Here is a 14075-nt window from a genome sequence, read left to right as displayed (position 1 = left end):
AGAGATGAAGACCATCGTCAAGTCTCTGCACAATACCCCTTAGAAGGAAGATAGCTACCATCAACTAAAAAGATTTGAGCAAACTACAATCTTCAGGCTCAGGACAGGATACAACACTCAACCAACATCTGTACAGAGTTTTAAAGGTCATACCATCACCTATGTGTCCCTGTGGAGAAGCAGAGCAGAATACAGAACACTTTCTGCAGACATGCAAGTTACACTAGGCACAGAGAGAGAAGATATGGGATAAACCAACCCCCATTATAGAGAAACTGTATGGACCTGTGGAAGACATACAGAAGACGGCCAGATTTGTTGAGGAGTTCAAGTGTAATGGTGAACGACAAGAAGAAAGAAGAATTAGCTCTCATCAGCTAATGATTGAGTGAGGAAGACACCTCAATATCCCAAAAGATAATAGAACATGCCCTGTATGCCATATAAACATTGAAGACGAAGAACATTTCTTATTTGAGTGTGATTTATACAACACGCTAAGAGATGAACTAAAACTGAAAATTTCTTTATATAAAAACTTTGATAGTTCAATATTATAAAAAAAAACTAAGTATATTGTTTAACAGTAAAAATCCTAAATTACTGAGGTTGTCTTCCAATTTCATATCAGATTGCATGGAAAAAAGAATAAGTCTTATCAATTGATATATAAATTGTATTTTCATAACCCTTTATAACTTCAATTCAGTAAGCTACATTTGTAACTATTATACATTATATATAACACATGTTCAATATGTTCAATTCATGTAATTTTAAGATTGGCCAAAACCACTTAGTGTAACTGTGTTAGAGCTAAATAAAATATTTTATTTATTTATTTTATACCACCTACCCTCATGTCTGTCTGTCACATTTTTTGGTCTTCTGGATGACAATTGACAAACCTCTCAAGCATAACTTTTAAACTTTGACACAATGCTGTTAAACAAAACATTACAACTAAAAGTAAATAATAGTGTGTACTTGTAAAACAAATTATATATATCAAATTTGATTACAGAGACCACAAAGATTGACTGGGTTAGATACTGTCAAATTCACAAAGCAACCCCCCGAGAACCAAACACAAACAGAGGGTGACCTTTCGCCTACAAGGGTCACCATACCAGATATTGTGGTACCAGGTTATACCCCTTTGGAAGTCTCTACAGGTGATAGCATGAGAAGGGCAAATCATGGAGGGTCATTTACATCAATAAAAACTGATATAAGGGAGGCCTTTGGGGCTATGATGAGTGGACATAGTTTGACAGGTTTTTTTCAAGTATTTTATTTTTATGAACACTGATACCATGCTTTATGCTGCATTTTCACTATTTTTGTAAGTATCAATCACACAAGGTATAAGGTACAGCACTAAAGCACATGCAGCGATGATGTTCAGGGAATAGAGATGGTCTTCCTTTGATTAAATCAGAATCACCTGACTAACTTCCATAAACTTCCTTAGGTAGTTAAGTGAACAATTGTCTAGCAGATTTTAACTTCCTGTTGTACATTTTAGGTGTTTAAACCTATTTTTGATAGAAATTTTAAAATTCTTCCCAATTCTCCATGCAATTATGTACCAGTCCATATATTGAGACACTGCCTATAGTAGTGGTGATTTGTGGTATACCCACCAAAAAATTATGCTTTTTCAGTCTATACATATGCTATATTTTTACATAAGGATGTTCCTTTATGTGTCTGATATGTATTTTTAAGAAAACCTTACATTCATATCCCACTATAATCAACCAAATGAAGAACAATAACTCAATTTATTACACAATCTCTTTAATTTTTATCTCAAAAGTACAACAACCAAATGAAAACTATAAAAATATTCAATGAGTATTTGACATTCATGAATCGCATTTTATATGGATTTTATAAAGACTGCTTTTTAAATACCTATAAAAGTACATCAGAAGATTAGTGTTAATCAAGGGAGGTCAACACTATCCTCTAAACACCATCATTGTATGTTTTACAAGTGCTCCTAACTGCTTATGACTTTTTGCACTAAACTGAACAATATTAAGTAACACAAATACTGAAACATTAGTTCCTTCACTTTCACTACACCCAGAACCTGTAATAATTAGCCTTAATGGACATTAATAGTGCAGTAATTCTACAGCTAATAAATGCAGTGTCAGCCTGACACATCAATTTTTTATTTTAGCTCCTAGCACCTCCATAGATATTGATAGATCCTTTAATTTCAAGCATTTTCCTTCAAATAAACTTTATATCTAGTGAGGTCTGACTTTTATTCACTACTTTTATTAAAAGTATAAGTCACAGTAAGAATCAGGCAAAATGGGAAAATTTTGAAATTTATGTCAAAAACCAACCAATCTGTCAGTATCGTTCTCTCTCTTTCCTGTTTTGGAATGACTGTAATTTTATCACTGCCTTACAATATATATTTGGAAATTTTTAAATGTTAGGAAGTTGAGGTTTTTGACAGAGTTATATGCCCTTGAAATGCTTTTTTTTTAAGTGCATTTCCCATAAATCATTACTGATTTTACCAAACCAAAATGCTTCGCAAAATCTTGTCTTTAATTCTTTATTCATATCGGATAAATAGTCAAATTACTGTTTCAAAGTGGTGGGTTAATCTTATGCCATATTCATACCATCGTCTTTTTGAGATATGAGCAGGTCGTACTACTATAACAATCGTAAAATTCTGACTGCCTGTTTTTCTTAAAATTCAAATGGACTTTGACTATTCAAACTCAAAATAAGTCTTGAACACACATTCATCAATAAAATCTTGAGAAGTGGTTTGATAGATACTGATGGTTTATGAAATAATCGAAAATATAGTTGGTTTAGTTTTATTACATGAGAACTTACTGAATTGTTCTTTTGTTTGTACACAATTTGAAAAGTAAATAATTAAAAAATATTAAAACAAATGTAACATATTATTTGAAAACCAAATTCTTTGAATTCAGCCGCAATGAATCTGGCCTAAAATTGATAGTATCAACCTATTTTTTGTAAATTAAAAAATATTGAAAAAATGAAACCTATTTTTGTAAATGAAAATGTTATATGTTGGTTGTTTATGCCTTTAGTAACAGAAATTCCTTAACAATAGATTTAATATATTACTTGTATACTGGGATTTTGCTTTGCTTGAAATAAAGTAGAATTACAGGGATTAACAGAAATTGGTAATGCATGATTTAATATAAATACTGTATATTTTTAATTTACAATTAATTATGGGATAATTAGTTGAAAAGAGTAGTGTTTACCAAAATATGATCACACTGGTAAGTGCAGAAGAATGCAAATATTTAACAAATTTCCAAAAATAGTTCCATACACATGTTAAATCTACTTTGTAATAGGGTCTTAGATACTAATGGTCATAAATTTATTATTTATATATACATTTTATAATTTTTTTTTATTGATGTAGATTTTCTTGTTTAAAAAATGGAAGTGTGAATTTTGCAAGTATTTGATATTCAGAATATCAGTTGAATGAAAAGAGCATTGTGGTTACAATTGATATATAATATGACATTTTAGCATGAAAAAGTCCAAGGGAGATAACTAATTATAATGAAAACAATTGTTCTATACATTTTCTCTACAGGTATTATAGGTGGTGGTAAAATGTCAAAAACATTGCCCTCACCTTCGCCCTCAACCAATAGTACAACAAGTGAAGACTGGACAGTACTAGACACTAATGAGCAGGGAAAAAATGTTCCAAGAGGGCAAAGTTCAAATGCTATAATGAATGCATTTAATAAGATAAAAACGGGAAGAAAGGGAAGTAATCCATCATTGTCAACTGAAACACAGGTGTGCCATAGATGTAAACAGGTATGTTTCATTTATAGACCTAATATCTTAAGTGTGGAGTAGTTTTTGTGCCTCCTGACATGTACTTTCGTGAGAAAATTCTTTGGCTAAACACTACCTTGTGAAAGTATATGTCACACATGCCCACATGTACAGCAGTGAGACAAACAGGTCTATTGTTAAATTCAGATGCATGAGAAATTTGATATTAATTCAAAGAAATAATTAATCAACCCGTAGACCATTACAGAATTTACATACTGTAATAAAACATATTTATTTTCACTGTGTACTAATGTTTCCTATTTTTGCGTTGGACTGAAAAGCACAAAAATAGAACCTGCAAAATTGATTTTTAACACTATGTAACATGAATCATTTTGATCCCCATGAATATGGTCATTTGACAAAAACCACTAAAAAATTAGCAACCATCAAATTTATTATGTTTACATATTTAAGTAAAGATAACAATTCACTGAAACCAAAGACAGTATGACTGACAACTTCTTACTCCTTTACAGATGAAAACACCATTCAAAAAACAACTATTTTAAAAGGGAAATACAAATGTAATAATCATTCAAAGTACCAGTAAATAAAAATTAACAAATTTTCAAACAAAAGAATGCATTATTACTCATTCATTGTGAGCATACCTATTCTCTATCTATCTCAACCAGCCGACGCCACAACTGTCTGTCTTGTGCTTTCTTCTTTATTTACCTCCAGGTCTTCCCTATATCTTTCATCTCCTGTGGCATCATTTTGAAGTCCAGTGTTTTAATCAATTACCCACTTACAGCATTTACTGAACATGCAAAAAATTAAATGGTAAAACATGTAATTTCAGCTTCAGTCACAGTTAAATATGTCTAAAGAGGAACAACAATGTGCAGAAGATGAACTTCAGGCACACAGAGAAATTGTACGTCTACTGCAGAAGGAACTAGATGTCATGTCTCGAAATGTTCAGTCAAGGTGAAATGTCAGAAGATTAATTTCAAGAGTGGAAGGTCCTGGACAATTCCAAATTTCATATCAACATTCCAGTTTAGAAGATCAAAAGTCGATAAGTTTTAATTATGGGTTGAAGGTCCAGGACCCTGGTAAAAGAAATTTCAAAGGTCCTGGGTCAGTGATTGACGAGTTAATACCACAATAAATCAGTTATTTCCTACATGTCAACTGACTAATCTGTTCCTCCATCCATTCCTTTGTTTATCCATCAGACTTGGCTTTGTCATGAAATGTGCTTGGGACACATAATGAAAACAGTACGATGCTATGAATAAATCTGATTAGAAGTTATGATCCTAAATCTAAGTAAATTATTTTGCCATTGCCTCATAAGAGAATTTGTTGAAACAAAGGACTGGAGCTATTAAGGAAATTATTTATTAAAGGCGGCAGTCTTATTTAAATGTATGAACAGTTTTCAGAAAAGTCTACTTAAATGGACGAACTTTTATACAAAATTTATAATCTTCCTAAAGGATGAACTTTTTTTCGTAAAGATAATTTTCTTCCAAGGACTTTGAAGCAAATTCTATTTTTGTTGAATTGACACATAAAAAAGATAATTGTAATAAAGATTTTTAGTGTTCTCCATGCTATTATAAAAGATTTATAAGTGAGTTTCTATTGTCTATGGTTCCCTGCCTTCTAGAACCTTTTTACTAATAATATGAGATGCAGCATTAAAAATGCAAGTTTTGGATGATATGAGGTCTTGGCAAGCTTAAACGAATGAGATGTATGTAGGTTTCGGATGATATCAGGTCTTTGCAAGCTTAAAGTAATGAGATGCATGTAGGTTTTGGATGATATAAGGTCTTGGCAAGCTTAAACTAATGAGATGTATGTAGGTTTTGGGTGATATCAGGTCTTGACAAACTTTAACTAATGAGATGTATGTAGGTTTTGGATGATATAAGATCTTGGCAAACTTTAACTAGTGAGATGTATGTAGGTTTTGGATGATATATGATCTTGGCAAGCTTAAACTAATGAGATGTTTGTAGGTTTTAGATGATATAAGATCTTGGCAAACTTAAACTAGTGAGATGTCATGGAATTTGAGGAAAGGAATAAATTATGTAATGGCACATTGAACAGGTTGTTTTAGCTCTAGCTGTAATGTTATCCTTGAATGTGACAATGATATGACAAACTATCAAGTCAACATACCACTAGATATTGGACAAAGGTTATGTAGGTGTTCAAACCTTATCAGCGGTGGTGTTGTTTATATTTTATGGCTTATTTCAAAGGTGAAATGATCAGTTTTATTATTTGGACATTCTTGTTTTGGAGTAAAAAGCTTACCAATGCAGGAACAATGCAGTATAATTTACAAATTAATTCCTGGGACAAAAAGCATGAGTTGAAGCATTTTTGGAGGAGTACTGGATTTTGTCCCCCTTTGCCCCATGAAAGGGCCTATGATTTTGACTATGGAAGTGACATGAAACAAAATCTAGCTTTGCTTGGCTCAGTAGCTCATGATGGCATTCAGCAGGTTAGAATTCATTGGCTGTTAGATTTGGTGACCGTGGAAGTGAATGATAGTGGAGGCCTTACTTACAGTTATAAAAAACTAATTGAATTGTTGACTTTTCTTGAGCAGTATGACTTAAAACCAGGATTTGAACTAATGGGATCTCCCTCTGGATTCTTCACTGATTTTGAAAATAAGACACAAGTGTACCAATGGAGAGATTTAATAAAAGATTTGGCTAGTCACCTGATTGAACAATATGGTATTGAAAATGTGAAAACTTGGAATTTTGAGACTTGGAATGAGCCTGATTGCCATGACTTTGGTAATGTAAAAATGACAGTTCAGGGCTTTTTGAATTACTATGATGCCTGTTCAGAAGGTTTAAATGCTGCTAGTCCTTTATTGAAACTTGGTGGTCCTGCTGCAGGTTGTGACCATTTAGGTCACAACAGTTATTCAAATGGTCTCCTTCAGCATGTTGTAGATGGTCAGAACTATTTTACTGGTGAACATGGTGTCAGAATAGACTTTCTTTCATATCATTGTAAAGGAAATGGGGTGTCTAAAAATATTTTGAATGCAGAAATAAAAATATTTGAACAAATTGTCAAAAAATTTCCATCTCTGAAAGACAAGCCATTTTATAATGATGAAGCTGATCCTATGGTTGGATGGTCCAGAAATTTTTTGTGGAGGGCAGATGCCACTTATGCTGCACTGGTTGCCAAGGTGATTAGCGAACATCAGAATGTGATTGTTTCAAACTCACAGTCTGTGATTTCAAACTACTCTTTGTTAAGCAATGATAATGCCTTTCTCAGCTGGTTCCCACACCAGTTTACAGAGAGAACTTTAACAGCAAGATTCCAAATTAATGATACTGAACCTAACTATGTGCAGTTCATAAAAAAACCAGTCTTTTCAGTGTTGAATCTTTTGAGTATGTTAGGCGAGGATCAGCTCACATCTACACTGACTAAGACATTGAGTAATGGTAGCACTACACCTATATCTGATGTTGATGTTGTTGGAGTACTCCCAAGTCTTCACTATTACTTTGGGTATGGATCAGCTGATTCATGGCAAGCATCTGTTCTCATTTTCAGTAGCAAGGATACAAATATTGGGGAGAGTATTTCTATTAATCTCTCAATGGGTCTGGATCCTCCAAATCCAAATGGAACAGTGGTTGTTGTTATTGCCTACTCAATTAATAATAATGAAACAACAAACCCCTATCTAACATGGAAGAACTTTGGAAGTCCTGACTTCCCCTCAGTCTCACAGTTTTCAGTAATGCGAAATGCTGAAGAACCTAGAAAAATCTTTAATGATACAATCATCAGCTTTAATCATTACTACAACAAATCATTTACAATGCAGACTCCAGAAGTTGTTCTACTCCATTTCTGTAAAAAGGCTGATGCTGCTCCTGGGATAGTTACTAATTTAACCTTATATAATGTGACCACAGGAAAGGTCTTGATCACATGGTCAGATGATTATGTTATTTCCAAATGCATCTTGACATATGAGATTATTTTTCAACAAAAATATACAAGACTTTTGAGAAGGATAAATGACTATGATATCATTTCAAATTCATTTTATTTCACACCTACACTAGAAAAGGATGATTTTGTTGAGGGCACATATTTTGTAAGGGCTGTTGATTATTTCAGTAGATCTGGTTTGAATTCAGTTGCTGTTAAATATGGAGATTTTGATGACTCAAGCAATAAAAATATTGGATGAAAGGAAGATTTCATTAAATAATCACATAAGACTGAGGGGCCTGATGGATTATTTTCGTTCTTCGTGATCAGCACTTTTTCGCTGTTGCAACCTGTTTTTCTATAGATTTATTTTTCGTGATTTGTAATAAAAACATTGTGAATCATTTTCATTGGAGTTTTGTGTTCATTCTTCGTGATTGAGACATATATTTTGTTCTTGTGATTTTTTTTTGTCATTACGCAAATAAAAAGTTCCATTGAGTTGTCTTTCTTGGCGTAAAGAGTTGAAGTGGTGCTATTTAATTTAGAACCTGGGAGAATTCAACACGTAAACAAGTAATGAGCCAATAATGTATTTGATTGTAGCTTAATTGAACCAATCTGCAATACAAACAACCAGCTTCTGAATATCTATTATCGAAATTGAATGGGGATACTCTTTTTATATTTTCATGATCCGTGATCATGGAAATTTATTTTCTGTGAATCGTGATTCATGATGAGACCCTCATCAGGCCCCTCAAGACTACTATTACAAATATATTGGAAATCTTAAAAATTTAAGCATTCCAAATTAATTTCATGTTAGTCGTTTTATTATGAGTAGTGATGTCACAATGTTATTATCTATTATGACCTCATTTTTTACAACTGATTAATGGTGATGTATATATTTTCTCACATGTTCAAACACCCAATAATATTTGAAATGACCATTAGAAACTGAGATGGTTTATTGAAATCCAGATCTCACAAATTTTGAAAAACCTCCAATATTGATTTCCACAAACTAAAGTATCTTCACAGTATTTTTGTCATAATTTGAAAATTAAAAACCTCACTGAACCTTGTAACAATGATGATACTAGAATTATGATTCAATGGGTACAAGACCCTCCAAGCTTAATAAAATATGAAATTCATTCATCATTTGTCAGATTTTCATTGTAATTTCTACATTTGATTCCTTATTTAGGCCATTTTAAATTTTGATGTGGCATTTGATCTGTTTCCCCATCAAAAGTTGCCTTGTCCTATAAAGGTTGATTTTAGATATTGTAATGCATACAATAAAAACTAAGCTCAGATTGGATTCATTTTCAAAAAGAAATACTGACCACAATTTGTCCTTGAATTACTGGAATAGACTCAAAGTTCAGAGTTATGAACTGTCACTTTCTGTGAAATACTGTTGCTAAACTTCACCAGGGAGATCAGAGTTAAACTTTGTTTTTTTATGAACAGTTTCTGTTGAACTTTGTTCGGTTGATGGCTTTTATTATTTTTTTTTATAAAATTATGACTGAACTGTGAATGGAAAGGAAGTGAACCGAATTGTCATTGTCTATGCTATATCAAGGGAAACCAGATTTTGAGCAATATTTAAATCAAATTTAAACAAAACACAAACAATAAAAACTGAAACAGGATAATAAACAAAAAATAGAAACCTACATATAACATCATCACCAACGAGGGTCACAATCTTTTAACCACCAATTTCAATATCTTTGAAAAATGACAAACCATAGAACAAAGTTTGGTGTATGTCTTAATATATTTAAATTTCACCCATAAATTATCGGTAACACAAAATTATTGTTATTTGAATTTGCAATAAAAGTACATAGTTTCAAACTTAAAACTAGTCAAAGAAAGTCAAGGTCACCTTGTGTGAGGAATTAAAACAATTAGTTGACAGATATAATTACTTCAGTGATTTACAGCTTCATACAGATTATGATGTTTCTGCTATATAGATGACATATTGTCTTTAAACAATCCTAATTTTGGGGATTTGATACATTGCATCCACCCCAAAGAACAGACACTTTGAAGTCAGCCTCATAACTTGACCTACACTTAGAAATTGATAGTAAAGGAAAACTATTGACCAAACTTGAAGACAAACGTGATGACTTTTCATTCAGAATTGTCAACTTTCCTTTCATCTGTGGCAACATCCCTTCAGCCCTTGTGTTCATATCACAACTCATACGTTATGCCAGGGCTTGCCGAAACTACACAGACTTTTTGTATCGCGCTAAAATTCTAACAAACAGGATTCTGGAACAGGGTTTTGTTGCTACAAGATTGAAGTCATCACTACAGAAGTTTTGTGGTCATCATGAACTCGTGGATCGTTACGGTGTATCCATCTGCACCATGAAAACTGATTTGTTCAACATGTCATAGTTTTCCTTTCCTCTTTCGCCTATCCCTGACTTGACTTTTTATGAGCAACTCGGCGGGTGTTTCTCGAAAATCAGAGAACGCTTACCCTACCGGTGCACCTGTTTCATGCTCCCAGTTTTTAGTGGAGTCCAAGTTAATCATTTGCTTTTGTTGCTTTGTGTGTATGATTTTGGTTGCTTTGTGTTCTTTGTTGTGTATGTCTGTTTTCCATGTCTGGTCTTTGTCATAGGATAGCATTCTTTTGATTACCACTATAACCTTATTTCCCTTGATTACTCTTCGTCATGACTCCTCATGTCCTTTCTTTGTGATGACATTACAGCATATTTTTAGGTTTGCAAGTATGGGTGTATTGACAGAATACTCACCCACTGCTTTTCTGGTTAAACACTGGAGGTTTTGTTAGTTGGTATAGAAAATAATAAATCAAGGACCAAAAACACTGGCATTAACCAAACTTTTGGTTATAAATATATGCATTATACATTGTGATAAACATTAGTGGTTCTAACTCTGATAAAAAGATAACCTAATTTTATATTAAATAAATGCAATTTCATATATAATGAATAATTGAATTTACTTTCATTTCTAAAGAGACATTTCTTTTAACCCCATGTGTTAGCTGTATGACATGTAAACTTCCTGCTGTAATAAGGTTTTATTTGAATTTATAATTATTTTGGATGTAAGAAAATAAGCAAAGCTTACTTGAGTAAGTTTCCCTGCCATTGGCAGCCACCTAACTTTACCCCTTAGACATGATGGCAAGCGCAATTGCTTTAAGGGCAAAGGTTGTTACAAAAATTAATGTCCTTTGGCATTTTATGAATTCTTAAATAATTACAAATTTAAAAAAAAACAAAAAACAAAAAAAACCTTGTTGTGATTACATTGCATGAAAGAAATATTTGTTAGCCGTACAAGTCTAAAATCTATGTAAATCAGTAAGCGGAGTAAAATATATTAAGGCCAGAGAAAAAAAATTGTTTGGTTGAGGTTACTCAACTTAATTTACTTTTTCTGTCTATCTGAGCTCATTTTATTGGTACTTTTTATGAAATGCAGCTAAACTAGTACTATTTAATTGGAGAAAACCTCCTATAAGTGTCTATATAGAATAATTTAAGAATACATCAAATGATTTTACCTACATATCTGCCCTATTTCCCTTCAATGTAACCTTATACAGACATACATTTCTTTTCTTGACATAATCACATGTAGTTAATGAGAGAATATAGATCAAATCTTTGTTATTTGATTTGACAATGTTTTTTTTATATCCCATGAACTTTACATGAGACACACACCCTTAGATAAAAGTGTTTTTATTCAGTGTTTATTTTGGCATTTCTGTTACTTTTTAACTGAAATGCTGAACTACTAATCAATTTATAGGAGTAATATGGCTGTTTTGCACACTAAGTTACCTGTTCTGTTTGTGACATTACTTGATTTCAACTTCCTGTTATTATCCTTTATATGTTTAAAATATTGATGTCTGACAAGTTACCACATAAACTCATTTGTTTTCATGTTTTTTTACTAGGAAGGAAGCCAGTAACATGGATGTTGAGGGATTACAAAATATGGTAACAGAGAGAGATAAACATATCACAGAGCTGCAGTATTCTATAGTCAATCTGAAGGAAGAGAAGGCTCAACTGTCTCAAACAATCAGGTACTAGTAATCTTTAGTTCAGTAGAGATGCTTGATTTTAACTTTACCCTGAAATGTAAGAGTGGTGTTGTACTGCATTTATCTTGCCAATATATTGGTCCGTTTATATTGCCAATATATTTGGTCATTCATCTTGCCAGTATTATATTCCATTTACATGTGTCTTGCCAATATATTGGTTCGTTTATCTTGCCTATATATTGGCCCATTTATCTTGACAATATATGGGTCCATTTATCTTGACTATATATATCAGTCCATTTATCTTGACTATATATATCAGTCCATTTATCTTGCCAATATTTTGGTCCATTTATCTTGCTAATATTTTAGTCCATTTATCTTGCCAATATTTTAGTCCATTTATCTTGCCAATATTTAATCCATTTATCTTAATACATTGTATAGTGGTCCATTTATCTTGTCAATATACTTGTCTATTTATTTTGCAAATATGTTGGTTTATTTATCTTGCCTACCAGTATATATTGATCCATTTATCTTGCCAATATTTCAGTCCATTCATCTTGCCGATATAGTTGTCCATTTATTTTGCCAATATATTAGTCCATATATCTTGACGATATATATATCAGTCCATATATCTTGACGATATATATATCAGTCCATTTATCTTGCTAATATATTAGTCCATTTAACTTGACAATACATATCAGTCCATTTATCTTGCCAATATATTAGTCCATTTAACTTGACAATACATATCAGTCCATTTATCTTGCCAATATATTAGTCCATTTATCTTGACTATATACATCAGTCTATTTATCTTGCCAATATATTAGTCCATTTATCAGATAAAACTCTTTTCTGTGAAATCATAAGCACCAGTAGTTTTGGAAATATACATTTGTAATCCACTAACCAAATGTTCTGAATACTATAACCTTGGTTCCCGTGATTACTTTTCGATAAGTTGACTTGCACTTTGGTTTCTTGAAACTTGTCTGAAATCAAGAATTCTTGTCAGCTGTGTGCTAAAGACTAGAAGCATTGAAAGCAAATCAATTTAGGTTTTGAGAACATGTCAAGGAAACCATTAATATTATTCTATTATTTTGAAAAATATCAAGAAAACATTTCAAACAATGTAAAACACTATACAGATGATGAAAAAAAAAAATCTCAGGAAATAAAAATTATGACCATTAAGCTGTTAATGGAACCTGTGCCAAGTTGAAATGGTTATTACAATAATCCTTGAATTGTTCTTTAGAAATTCAAAAATCATGTGATAGTTTACACATGTAAATCAGGTATAATTCATATGATAATCATTTAGATCAACTGAGGGTGAATCAGAAGAATTAAAAGAGCAAGTAACAATGTATCAGGAAATGTTGAATGCCAAGGATGATACCATCATGCAACTGACCAATGAAATCACTGCTTTAGAGAAGGAAGTGAACAATAACCTGACTGGTACCCATAACAAGGAATCAGACGGTCCTACACAAAGTCCACGAGAGAGACAGACTGTTATTGTTATGACAGATACTCAAGAATTAGCTAGATTGAAAGTAAATACTAATTTCAACTGAATTCTTGGAAGCTTTTGATTAATTTATTTAGAACCATACATGGACAGTCAATAAAATTGTGAAAAAAATGTTTCTGACTTTTATGTTAGTCTGTCAGTGCATACATCAAAGCATAGCACCTCCATTGTTCTTAGCTTCTCGATTTTGTGACATATTTTCTTCAAATTTTGTGAATGTGGAGAAGGAAAAAAGCTTAAAATAAATGGGATTGATATTTACAGAAATCAGTCACTTTTTTGGAAGGGGGCTTAATAAAAAATTGTTGATACATGCTTTTTTAATGAATATCCTTCAGCCTTCAAACTTCCGTAAATGGTTAATAGCAATAAATCTTGGATGGGGTTGATTTTACTGAAATCAGCTTTTTTGGGGGGATGGGGATGGGCACTTGTTTGGGTATAGGGACTGGACTGTTAAAGAGTTCAAATGTGGGCAAGAAGGGTAGCATGAGCTAGGTCACTAAGATTCTTTTATTCTTATTTATTTTTAAACAATCTGGACAGAACACATCTTTTTTTTAGAATAGTTTACTAGCATTTGATACTTGTTTT

General features: G+C 32.3%; 1 protein-coding gene and 1 pseudogene across 5 annotated transcripts in view; both read left to right on the top strand.

Annotated features, from left to right (window-relative positions):
• The window catches only part of LOC148629863 (TBC1 domain family member 2B-like), a 35600-nt gene that overhangs the window by 8346 nt on the left and 13179 nt on the right, over nucleotides 1–14075 (top strand). For 3 of the 4 annotated variants that reach the window (XR_015917988.1, XR_015917987.1, XM_088558584.1), the window contains exons 3-7: nucleotides 1025–1277; nucleotides 3632–3864; nucleotides 4697–4824; nucleotides 11831–11962; nucleotides 13266–13503. Coding sequence is in view for 2 of the 4 variants with exons in the window: in XM_088558584.1 (XP_088414710.1) it covers nucleotides 1025–1277; nucleotides 3632–3864; nucleotides 4697–4824; nucleotides 11831–11962; nucleotides 13266–13503 (984 nt within the window). In the remaining 2 variants the exon portion in view is untranslated. The remainder of the gene's footprint in view (nucleotides 1–1024; nucleotides 1278–3631; nucleotides 3865–4696; nucleotides 4825–11830; nucleotides 11963–13265; nucleotides 13504–14075) is intronic. The other variant, XM_088558603.1, reaches the window with a different exon arrangement.
• Nucleotides 4831–8341, top strand: LOC148629864 (alpha-L-iduronidase pseudogene; annotated as a pseudogene). The gene has a single exon (XR_015917993.1). The product of XR_015917993.1 is annotated as an alpha-L-iduronidase pseudogene (transcript).

The sequence above is a fragment of the Perna viridis genome, chromosome 1 (genome assembly GCF_037379345.1).
Source record: "Perna viridis isolate PV_CMFRI_1.1 ecotype Kerala chromosome 1, ASM3737934v1, whole genome shotgun sequence".
NCBI lineage: Eukaryota > Metazoa > Mollusca > Bivalvia > Mytilida > Mytilidae > Perna > Perna viridis.
This window is presented reverse-complemented; position numbering and strand designations above follow the sequence as displayed.